The sequence below is a fragment of the Lepidochelys kempii genome, chromosome 1 (genome assembly GCF_965140265.1).
Source record: "Lepidochelys kempii isolate rLepKem1 chromosome 1, rLepKem1.hap2, whole genome shotgun sequence".
NCBI lineage: Eukaryota > Metazoa > Chordata > Testudines > Cheloniidae > Lepidochelys > Lepidochelys kempii.
The window spans coordinates 118,008,919-118,021,704 of record NC_133256.1 but is presented as its reverse complement, the minus strand read 5'-3'; the positions used below and the strand labels follow the sequence as shown (position 1 = coordinate 118,021,704).

Below are 12,786 nucleotides of genomic sequence, written 5' to 3'. Positions count from 1 at the left end.
CCCCGAAACCAAATAGCTTCAACCCCCACAAGCACGTTCATAGAAGTACTAATCTTCCTCTTCCATGGGACCATGCCAGTCCATAATGTGGGAGCACAAAGCATCTCTGTTGCCCAGGTGCATCCAGCTCCAGCTGTGGTAGCCGCACTTGCTGGCTGAGTGTAACGATTCAGTGGCCCCTTGCTTCTCATAGGTCCATTCAGGGGGAAATGACTCACCTCTGGCTTCAAAGATTGTGTAGAGTACAGCAAGCTACAGTAATGCAGACAGCATTGATGCCACTGGCATCCAAACAGGTCTGTGGGCACCTCCAACAGTGCCTCATGCGTGTGTCTTTACCCTGGAGGGCTAAGGCAAGCTACTCAAAACTCCAAAAATGTAAGCTTTCTTCATGTGAAAGTTCTGGACCCACTGCTGGTCATCCCAGGTCTGCATGACCATGTGATTCCCACCAGTCTGTGCTTGTGGGCCTGTGCCAGAAGCGCTGGTTTATGCAGGGAGCATCAGCGGCTATAGCGAGTGTAATGAGCAGCATCAGCCGCTGGGAGCTCTTCCCTCTTCTGCTTTCTTGTCCTTCTCCTGCTCCAGCCAACATGCTCTCAGGTGCCTTTCCTGGGTAAGAAAACGCCGTCGAAATGTCCACCAGTGTGTCATGGAAGCTCTGCCCTGACACAGGAGTGAAAACGCAAGCAAGAGAACTTCTTGAAAAGGGGTCTCCTCCATGTTGCGTGGCAGGCTGTGCTGGCAGGCTGTTCAAACTTCCTGTAATGTGCAGGGTGGGCAGGAAACCTTTCCCACAGTGTACCACAAGCAAAGGGCTAGAACAGCCACATTTTGGGAGTTTGAGATGTGGTTGGTTTGACTCGGGTCTGTGTGCTGAGTGTGGACGCCAGAGCCCTCACTGTTTCAAGCCCAGACTAGAAAATTCTTAACATAGGGTTGAGAATTAATATAGACACTCAAACCTCAGGTTCTCCAACACAGGTCAGCTGACTTGAGTCCCACTAACCCATGGCTTACATTGCAGTATAGACATACCCTCAATGTTATTACACAGCCTCTAAAATTCTCTCTCTTTATACAGTAGTATAAGTCTCAAATGGCTAAAAAATCCTGTACATCTAACTGAAGTACACAAACTGGAAAACAGTAACCCCATATATCTTTTATATGTCACTTGTATGCCTGATGTGTCAGATTCATAGATTCCAAGGCCAGAAGGGACCATTGTGATGATTTAGTCTCACCTCCTGAATAACACAGGCCACAGAACTTCCCAAAGTAATTCGTAGAGCATGTCTTGAAGCATATTCAGAACATGCAGGAAAACCATGGAAAGCAGGATTTTGCTTGCCATTTTAAATACTTTATTTTATGCAAATACAGTATCCACAATAGGCACTTTGCTAAACAAGATACTTTTCACTGACCTACTTGTGATCCAATTTATTATTAGATACAACTGTTTTCAGTGATCTGAAGAAAACAAGTTGGGAACAAAGTGAAGAGTTCTTGAGTGGTTGAAACAAATGAGAGTGGTTGTTTTAAATCAGATATGTGCGATTTAGTCTCTTCATACTATGATCTCTGATTAAAACAGACAGTATAATCCAAGGCTGGATTACTGTAATTCAGAGTTTTGTGCTTTAACAGATGAAATTTTCTCTGGACATAATTTTGGGGCAAATGTTGTCATTAGGGGTACTACAGTAGGTTCAAAATTATGTACTGCATTTCCTCAAATTCCATGATGTGGTACCATAGGAATCTGAAAAATTCTGTTTGCCATCTTTAATTTGATCTTTCTGATGTGTGAGTCAATTTTGTTGATTTTGGACATTTGCAATCAGTCTAATCCACAACATTTTAGTGACCTCCATACATAGCAATTTGGGATCCAAGGTCAAGGGCTTCTGGTGATACATAAACAAAGGGCTAAGATGATAGGCATAGAAATCCTTTACTTAGAAATAGCAACTGCCTATTGTACTATTTGTAAGCACAAAATTAAGATATATTTGATTTTTGTTGCTTATCTAATTCAGCTTTTTAGATTGCTTTAATTTTTTTATTTTTTATGGGCTGCAAATTGCTTAGGGACACACTGCATGGAAGGCACTACACAGGAACAGTTTTTATTGTATTTCTCTCTCTGAAAAGGTTAAGGAGTTTTATTGCAGATGTCTGTCGGAAATTTCACATGTATCACTAATGGAAGAAGCAAGTGATAAAAGCCTCTGAGTTGATAGATTTCAGAGTAACAGCCGTGTTAGTCTGTATTCGCAAAAAGAAAAGGAATACTTGTGGCACCTTAGAGACTAACCAATTTATTTGAGCATAAGCTTTTGTGAGCTACAGCTCACTTCATTGGATGCAGATAGAGATAGTGAAAAAAGCAGTTTTAGCTCCTGTGACAGCATTCTGGAAAAAACACTGTTTCTTATCAGCAGGTTGAGGAGGAATCAGACTGAGGTACAACAGTTGCATTGTAACTGTTTCTGATTGCATTTTGTCTTCTAATCCATACTGATGAGCTGTTTCCCGGGTAAAAGCAGTCTGGGGAGGCGGCTGCAATTTACACAGTATCACATCCCTCATATTCAGAAAGGTAAATATATGAAGATCAGGTCATTACAAGTCAACATGTCTATTTGAACCAACGGGAATTTAAGCTTTATTTTGATATATAACATGGTAAAGTACCTTGAAAAATGAAGAAGCAATTTTAAATCCTTTAAATGAGAGATGACTACAAACTGGAGCCATTTTAAAAATCTGCTGAACTATAAGGAGGGATGGGGGATTTGAATAAACAGGGTCAAACGCCTTTGGTTTTGGCTTTACAATACCAAAACCAGCACAATTCCTCATTTTTCCTCGCTGTGACTATAAATAGCAAGTGACCTTGTTAAAAAACACAATGAAACAACACAACCTCTGGATACAAATATATTTCAGGCTCAAGAAACAAAACAAAATGACCTCTTAGCAAACTTGATGGTGTACAGTCCTAGTTCAGTGTTTGGAGAAGTAGATGTGTAACTTGCAGTAACAATAACAGGAATTATACAATTTGTTCAATTTACAATGTAATGTGCTGAAATATATCTTACTATGATGGCACTGGTCATGTCTGAGCTCCTGTTGGGCAAGATTTATTTTTATTTCATAAAAAAAATTTGCACTTAAATTGCTTTTTTTGAAAAAAGGCATCTGTACTTACATATCATCAAAGATGAGCTTTGTTCTGCAGTCTTTGTGTGCCCTGGATAAAGATGGCCAAGACTCTGTTTGGGAGTGTGGCTTGTTGCAGAGAACACTTTCTGAATTGATGTGAACTGCTTTCTAGACAACAAACAATACAGAACACATTGAGAAATTGATCATTGAGTTAGAAATAGCAGCTAATAAACTATAAAAATTTGACTGCATTGTGCTGTAAATTGCAAGTTAGTGTGCTCACTATTTCAACAGGGAGTACACATAACTAGCTTGTCACCGATAGCCACAAATTCACAGATATTGCGAATAGTTACAGGTAAAGGGCTTTAGAATTTCAGGTGATATGCAGAAGAAACAGAACAGAATTATTAGTCACTAGCTGAAGGGCCATAACACGATGAGTGTAGTTATTAAATCATAGACCAGCTGTGGTTATTCTGCATGTCAAGCCACATTTCAGTGTCCAAACTGTTTGGGGTTTTTTGTTTTGTTGCTGTAACTTTCCACCAGTTTGGGTTGTTATTATTATTTGACAGTAACTGCAACAGAATAAAATTCCTTCTGCTTCAGACAAAAGAAGGAAATGGAATGAAGGTCTCAACAGAAAGCTCCATGATCTAACCACCACTTACTGCCTAGCTTTCTCTGTAAGTAATCTACACGATCAGTTGGTCATGGCAGCTAGGCACCAGATGGGCAGATTTGCTAAAACAAAACCAACCGTGACATTTACAATTCATGAGCTCTCAACTTCTGTATGGGACATCCAGATCAGTTCAGTGGGATAATTTTCAGATGAATAACCAGATACATAAAAATTTTATTAAAGGGATTATTAAAATGTTGACCAAATGGAGCATTTCCAGGCTATGCAGAAAATCAGAGTGGAATGCATTAGCTAAGGGTGTGGATCATAAAGCAATCACTTTTTATTTCTAATTTCCAATACATTTATCTTTGAAGGACTTTAAATTATTTTCCAGATATCAAATAATTATAACTCTAAATGAGTTCATAAACCAGCCTCTAAACTTAGGTGTTTAAAAATGTACATTTACGTCATGATGGAAGAGAAATTGGTCAGTCCAATATATTAAAAATGCCTTTTCAAGGCCTTGTATATAGCCTATTTTTCAAATACTTAATATTGTTTATTTCTTTTTATTAAGTGTGAGAGACTCTAGAAACACTTACCTAATTTAGAACAACATATTTAAGACAAAACATCTCAAAGTTAGATCAGAAATGTTTACTTTTTCTCCCCACCTCATTACCCCCCTTTCTTCCACCGCAAATCTGCCTTTTTGGAACAGGCCAGTTGCCCCTGAGCAGAAGTGACTTGAGGGGTTTGGGCTAAAGTTCAGTTTCCTGCTGTGAGGTGTAGGCGCTTGAAGCCTGTAATGCAGAGGTGGGCAAACTATGGCACGTGGGCCCCTCCTGCCCGGCCCCTGAGCTCCTGGCCTGGGAAGCTAGCCCCCGGCCCCTTCCCCACTGTTCCCCCCCCCCCCCCCCGCAGCCTCAGCTCACTGTGCTGCCGGCACAATGCTCTGGGCAGTGGGGCTGCGAGCTCCTGGGTCAGCGCAGCTGCAGAGCCCGGCCTGACCCGGTGCTCTGTGCTGCGCGGTGGCAGGACAATTTCCTGGCGCAAGTGCTAGAGGAGCCAACTGGGGGGGGCGCTTTTCTTGACCTGCTGCTCACAAACCAGGTAGAATTAGTGGGGGAAGCAAAAGTGGATGGGAATCTGGGAGGCAGTGACCATGAGTTGGTTGAGTTCAGGATCCTGACGCAGGGAAGAAAGGTAAGCAGCAGGATACGGACCCTGGACTTCAGGAAAGCAGACTTCGACTCCCTCAGGGAACGGATGGCCAGGATCCCCTGGGGGACTAACTTGAAGGGGAAAGGAGTCCAGGAGAGCTGGCTGTATTTCAAGGAATCCCTGTTGAGGTTACAGGGACAAACCATCCCGATGAGTCGAAAGAATAGTAAATATGGCAGGCGACCAGCTTGGCTTAATGGTGAAATCCTAGCGGATCTTAAACATAAAAAAGAAGCTTACAAGAAGTGGAAGGTTGGACATATGACCAGGGAAGAGTATAAAAATATTGCTCGGGCATGTAGGAATGATATCAGGAGGGCCAAATCGCACCTGGAGCTGCAGCTAGCCAGAGATGTCAAGAGTAACAAGAACGGTTTCTTCAGGTATGTTGGCAACAAGAAGAAAGCCAAGGAAAGTGTGGGCCCCTTACTGAATGAGGGAGGCAACCTAGTGACAGAGGATGTGGAAAAAGCTAATGTACTCAATGCTTTTTTTGCCTCTGTTTTCACTAACAAGGTCAGCTCCCAGACTGCTGCGCTGGGCATCACAAAATGGGGAAGAGATGGCCAGCCCTCTGTGGAGATAGAGGTGGTTAGGGACTATTTAGAAAAGCTGGACGTGCACAAGTCCATGGGGCCGGACGAGTTGCATCCGAGAGTGCTGAAGGAATTGGCGGCTGTGATTGCAGAGCCATTGGCCATTATCTTTGAAAACTCGTGGCGAACGGGGGAAGTCCCGGATGACTGGAAAAAGGCTAATGTAGTGCCAATCTTTAAAAAAGGGAAGAAGGAGGATCCTGGGAACTACAGGCCAGTCAGCCTCACCTCAGTCCCTGGAAAAATCATGGAGCAGGTCCTCAAAGAATCAATCCTGAAGCACTTGCATGAGAGGAAAGTGATCAGGAACAGCCAGCATGGATTCACCAAGGGAAGGTCATGCCTGACTAATCTAATCGCCTTTTATGATGAGATTACTGGTTCTGTGGATGAAGGGAAAGCAGTGGATGTATTGTTTCTTGACTTTAGCAAAGCTTTTGACACGGTCTCCCACAGTATTCTTGTCAGCAAGTTAAGGAAGTATGGGCTGGATGAATGCACTATAAGGTGGGTAGAAAGCTGGCTAGATTGTCGGGCTCAACGGGTAGTGATCAATGGCTCCATGTCTAGTTGGCAGCCGGTATCAAGTGGAGTGCCCCAAGGGTCGGTCCTGGGGCTGGTTTTGTTCAATATCTTCATAAATGATCTGGAGGATGGTGTGGATTGCACTCTCAGCAAATTTGCGGATGATACTAAACTGGGAGGAGTGGTAGATACGCTGGAGGGGAGGGATAGGATACAGAAGGACCTAGACAAATTGGAGGATTGGGCCAAAAGAAATCTGATGAGGTTCAATAAGGATAAGTGCAGGGTCCTGCACTTAGGACGGAAGAACCCAATGCACAGCTACAGACTAGGGACCGAATGGCTAGGCAGCAGTTCTGCGGAAAAGGACCTAGGGGTGACAGTGGACGAGAAGCTGGATATGAGTCAGCAGTGTGCCCTTGTTGCCAAGAAGGCCAATGGCATTTTGGGATGTATAAGTAGGGGCATAGCGAGCAGATCGAGGGACGTGATCGTTCCCCTCTATTCGACATTGGTGAGGCCTCATCTGGAGTACTGTGTCCAGTTTTGGGCCCCACACTTCAAGAAGGATGTGGATAAATTGGAGAGAGTCCAGCGAAGGGCAACAAAAATGATTAGGGGACTGGAACACATGAGTTATGAGGAGAGGCTGAGGGAGCTGGGATTGTTTAGCCTGCAGAAGAGAAGAATGAGGGGGGATTTGATAGCTGCTTTCAACTACCTGAAAGGGGGTTCCAAAGAGGATGAATCTAGACTGTTCTCAGTGATAGCAGATGACAGAACGAGGAGTAATGGTCTCAAGTTGCAGTGGGGGAGGTTTAGACTGGATATTAGGAAAAACTTTTTCACTAAGAGGGTGGTGAAACACTGGAATGCGTTACCTAGGGAGGTGGTAGAATCTCCTTCCTTAGAGGTTTTTAAGGTCAGGCTTGACAAAGCCCTGGCTGGGATGATTTAACTGGGAATTGGTCCTGCTTTGAGCAGGGGGTTGGACTAGATGACCTTCTGGGGTCCCTTCCAACCCTGATATTCTATGATTCTATGGCTGGCTCCAGCCGGGCGGCGTGGCTGTAACACCGCCAGCCACCGGTGCTCCAGGCAGCGCGGTAAGGGGACAGGGAGCGGGGGGTTGGATAGAGGGCAGGGGATTTTGGGGTGGTGGTCAGGGGGTGAGGGTGTGGTTAGGGGTTGGGGCGGTCAGCGGGCGGGGAATGGGGGGCGTTGAATGGGGGCAGGGGTCCCGGTGGGGCCGTCAGGAAGGAGGGAGGGGGTTGGATGGGGCGGCGGGGGGAGGTCAGGTGACAGGGAACAGGGGAGGGGATGGGGCACGGGTCCCGGGGGGGGGCCAACAGGAAACGGGGGAGTTGGATGGGGCAGGAGTCCCGGGGGTGGGGGGCAGTCGCCAGTCCACACCTGGCTTTTTGGGGAGGCACAACCTCCCCTAACTGGCCCTCCATACAATTTCCAGAACCCAATGCGGCCCTCAGGCCAAAAAGTTTGCCCGCCCCTGCTGTAATGCATCAAGACATTAATAATAATAAAGAATATATTTGGTGAAAATATTCAATACTTTCTCTTATTATTTCTTCTTCCTTTTCATGGAACGTATAATGGCTAAAACCTTGTTCTCTATGCAGGAAAAGATCATGCAACGGAATTCCTCATGTAGTTTCCTATGGCTCATTTCACTGCTGAAGAGGGAAATGCTGAGATTAAGCTCTGCTCACAAAACCGACCAATTTTGTGTCCTCGAAAGGCTGCAGATCTCTAGGGACCTGCTGAAGAGCAGGATCATCCACATGAAGGCACTGTTCCTCTAATCCATCATCAGCCCCCAACAGGTGCCTCTTGACTGCATGGCAGCACAGCTACCTGGGTGCCACTCTACCACAGACCCACTTCGCCTACCTGAGGTGTTCCAAAAATGAAACGGGTGTGCACCAAAGCTATTGTCGAGTCCATGATTATTATTAATTTTGGGGCGGCACTGGTGGGAAGTCGAGCATGGAGAGTGCCCATTCCCCTTTCCCATGCACAGAGCCTCAACTCTGAGGAGGAGCCTTTGATGGAAGGGGAAGAATGATGCAGCAGGAGTAGCACTCTATTGTTCCCTGTATGTGGAGCTTCAGGGTTTGCACTGGTTTTCTCCACAGAGGAAATATTGGGTTGACCTTCCTAGTTTACTGTTCATTGGGCTGATTTTGCATTCCTTTTACTCCTAAGACTCCTGTTTCAGGAATCTAATGATTCAAGAAAGGCAGGATTGGAGCTCTTGTCTATTTTGCCATCTCTGTCATTTCATGCACAGGTCTGTTCATTTATTGGAAATATATTTATGAGGAAAACGATTTCAGGCATGCAAACACACACAATTTCAGTTCAGAATGCCAAGATCAGCAGCATGTTTTTCTTGTACAACTTTTCTGTTTATGGACATCTGAGTTGCAAAACATGGAATTCCTTACTTTTTGCCTGTTCTTTACTTCTTGCAAACCTTGGTTGTGTACTTACCTGCTCTGTGGATTTCCTTCCACCTCCTATTTTTCAGGTCATTTTTAATCCTGTTATGTCTTACCATTTCCCCAATGGAAAAATCTTACTTAATGGGACATTCATTATTATGTTCCTTTCCATGATATTCTGCAGAAATATCAAGGGCTGTATGAGCAGTGATACAAAGAGAAGAAAAATCAGCTGGGTTTTATACTACGATCAACAACATAAACTTACATTGCAGTCTGCAGGATGTGGCTGTGGCTGGATTTCACTCTTATGTTTTTTGCTGGAGGACATGGAAGGTAATAGGCTGCTGCCATTAGGTCTACTGGAAGAAGTTAAATCATCATTGGAATATTTGTGTTTTGATGCATCAGAGAGGGGTGAGATGGGAGACCGAAGCATTTTCTCATTTTTATTTATTGGTATCGCCAAGCTGGAAATGGAAATTACAGTAATGGAGTGTCACAAAGCTGGATTTGAGAAAGGTAAATGTTTTATATATTATCGAAACTTTGAATTTAAAACCTGCTGGCAGGATGAAGTCTACTGATGTCTGGAAACAACTTTATAGTATCAGGACCAAGAGTTAATTTACAAATTTGGATCATGTTTCTTCTCTTTCCCTCCAGGGTAAATTGTCATTCTGGGGTTACTATAAAGTCCATGTCAAAGTACTTGAAAAAATAAGGAGATAAATGGCAATTCCTCACTGTCTTTTAAGGGTTACTTGGAGAAGGAGATGAGGTTCTAAAGTGTAAGTTTAGGTTATAGAGTCCTATTTCACAATAACAGGTGACAATTTACAAGCCATAGCAATAAAACCATATGTGAATTAAACAGGGAATGTGCTAGAAGACGATTGGGATGTCTCTGAATTCAATGACCAGGCCTTGGTCATTCAGTTTACAGTAATTTGGTGCAGGTTCTGAAGACAAAGGAATATGTGCTAGTGTACCAGACAAAGAAAAGCATTCTCACAATGGAAACAAGGAAATGTCTACTGCTGCATCTTCTACAAGGGAAAGCCGTGTTAGAGAAGCCATTTTTTAGAGAAGCCACAGATAGAGCAACAGGTGGCAACAGTAGCAATAAACTGTAAAGAAACTTTTCATGTGCTAATTTGAAGAAGATACTTAAATGAAAAATTAAAGCAACACATAGAGTTGAAAATAATACATTTGAAAAAAATTTGAAAAAAAATACATTTTTTTAAGAGCGATAACTTTGCGTTGAGCCTACATTTGTGATTAAGAGTAGACAGAATATTTTAATACAATATGAAAAGGAGGACTTGTGCCACCTTAGAGACTAACCAATTTATTTGAGCATAAGCTTTCGTGAGCTACAGCTGTACAGTGGATACAGACTAACACGGCTGCTACCCTGAAACCTGTTAATACAATATGTTTCCCTGCCACATTCTCTTCAATCCAGCCTATTCCTTTGTAAGGACATTTCTCACTTCTTTATAGATACAGTATCAGAAACTACACCCTGAATGTCCTTGCAAAAGTGAATATGATACAAAATACATTTTGTTTTACCACATCATTTCAGAGAACAGAACTAATTAAACATTTGGCTCCCAAACACTTGTTCATTTATCTTACGAGTCTTTAAAAACTTGAGGTGGCAGAAACCATAGCTCACTATTAGAACTTTTTAGATCTTCATCGGCTCATAAGGCAGTACTTTTAAAGTGTGGCTAAAGGAATTTTTTTTTCAATGGCTTACACTTCTTATGAGAGGGTCAAGGTGAGCAAATGTCAATAGTGATTTTTTGGTAAGAAAAACAACAGATTTTATTGTTAATTTTGAATATTTAGGAGCCCCTTGCTGATGCTCCAACTTTATTTCCTTTTTTCAAATGGAAGCTTTGCCCTGGTCAGCTGGGTTCATACATCATTATCAGGGGGGTGAGGCTAAAGTAGCCTGAAGAAGCTACATCTGCTTTGAAGTGCAACAGCACTAGGAAGGATGGTCAAGTTGTTAGGGTACTAGCATGGAATTCAGGATGACCTGCGTTCAGTTCTCTGCTGTATGAGTTACTGTATGACCTTGGGCAAGTCACATAGTCTTGCTGTGCCTCAGTTCCCCATCTGTAAAATGGGGATAACAACACTGCCCAACCTCACAGGAATGTTGTGAGGATAAATACATTAATGATTGGGAGATGCTATGGTAATAGAAGCCATATAAATACCTTGAGGGAGGGAATTGGGGAGTGAGGGGAAGGGAGCATTTAAGAACTTATTTGTTGTCTTTTTGATATACAATTGCTATTGGAAACCCTGTATGCGTTACATGTGACACACAGCACTTTTAGAAGGTGTGGAATTAACCCCAGGAAAAAACTGGCTCAAACAATGCTAAACATGTCAGACTACGACAATCATTTTGAGAATGTATGTGATGTAAAATGTAGGATACTTTGGTAATAGCATACATGGAATAGTATACATGCATCCAATCAACCACAATAAAATACACTACTACATGTGAAATTTTTACTTTATGTAATGTATCTGAGTTATAGGATGACAGAGAAGCTGAATGTATATTTTTGAATATGCAAAACATGTTTGAGATTGTTCCTTTGCATTTGTTTAATATTATAAATAAGAGCTGTTCAGTTCCTACAGTGATGAAAAGAAGATAAATACCTACACATAACCGAATACAAGAAATACTAATGATTGTTGAATATTAGACGTTATATAAATTACAAGGTACCTCTTTGCACTTGCACTATAAAATATAATGAAAAAGGATTTTTTTTAAATATATCAATGACCTGCATGTACTAAGCAGCATGCAATTGAACTCTAAGAAGATACATGACTCAAATTGCTTGCTGGCAATCTCTGAAGAAAAACCAGGCATGATTGAGATGACTGATTGCTAGTATGGCTGCTGCACAAATCTCTGCAAACAGATTGGTGGATTTTCATCACGCATTTCATGTTTTGCATCCTTTGGAAATTTGGCTGTTTTTATAGTCACAGAAATTTGTGTGTCCTACACATACCAAATAGTATGGAAAATAACTTACTTGTAATCTTTAGATTGTCTGGTCCTTAATGTATGCAAGAGTTGAGAATTCCAGGCATCAATTCAAGTACTTTTCTTCACTTTGTCCTCAGAGTACATAGATTAATTATTGTATTTAAACTGAGGTATATAAGCAAGCTCTAATTCTGAAACTCATAACAATGTGGTGGAGGTAAAAAGGACTAAGGCTGGTAACCCTAGTTGAACTGATGCCCAGAACATAATGCCTAGGAATACTGTAATGTCTCAGTTTATCCTTTTGTTGTTGCTATAATTATTTAATCCAGGATCCAAATATTTGGAACTCACAACTTATTTATGTATCAGAACAAAAATATTAGTACAATTATGTCAGGAGCAGCTAACTCATTCACTACACCAAAAAAAGAGAGAAAATGCACAAGGATAATTTTTACACATAAAATGTGATAATTAAAAAAAATCTATTCCATCAAATGCCAAACAACACTTTGCATTATGATTCAGTTAATTGTGGAGACTGAATTTTAAATAACAAGGAAAATGCATACCTATGTTCATTCCTGTTGCAATGATTTGCTGTTGAAATACCTAGGGCAGAGGCAATTAATCGTGAAGAACACTCTCGCTCTAAATGAGTCTTCTTGATCTCCCTGTCCTCTTCTTCATTTTCACACTGAATGATGAGAAAAATGATCATCTATTGAATTTTATAGGTGACACAAGTCCCACGTACAGAAGCAAATGATTGCTGTGTATTACAGGAAATTAAGGCCTGTATTCTGGTGTATCCCGGTATTAACTATTATTATTTAAGTTTATTTATACAGTCCACAGACTATACAGACATGCAGCAAAGTAGTTCACTGTCCTGAAACGCTTAAAATCTTAAGAGACAACCTGCAAGCAAAGGAGTAGGAAAGAAAATGTGACAATTTTTTTTAACTATTTCTCTCCTTCCATCTCTAGACATTATCTTTTTATGTCCTCATTTTTGTCCATTTCCTCTGCATCTCTTCCTCAAACCCACACCTGGTTTCCTTTCACTCTATTTCTTTCTCTCTCCTACTTTCTTCCATGGGTCCCATGTCCCTTGTC

The 12,786-nt window shown here is 41.9% G+C and overlaps 1 protein-coding gene across 5 annotated transcripts in view; it reads right to left on the bottom strand.

The window, feature by feature from the left end:
* The window catches only part of AFF3 (ALF transcription elongation factor 3), a 469,443-nt gene that overhangs the window by 47,478 nt on the left and 409,179 nt on the right, over positions 1-12,786 (bottom strand). For all 5 annotated transcript variants that reach the window (XM_073352102.1, XM_073352119.1, XM_073352110.1 and 2 more), the window contains 3 exons: positions 12,240-12,364; positions 8,890-9,091; positions 3,224-3,345 (listed from right to left, as the gene is read on the bottom strand). In XM_073352102.1, coding sequence (XP_073208203.1) covers positions 3,224-3,345; positions 8,890-9,091; positions 12,240-12,364 — 449 coding nt within the window. The remainder of the gene's footprint in view (positions 1-3,223; positions 3,346-8,889; positions 9,092-12,239; positions 12,365-12,786) is intronic.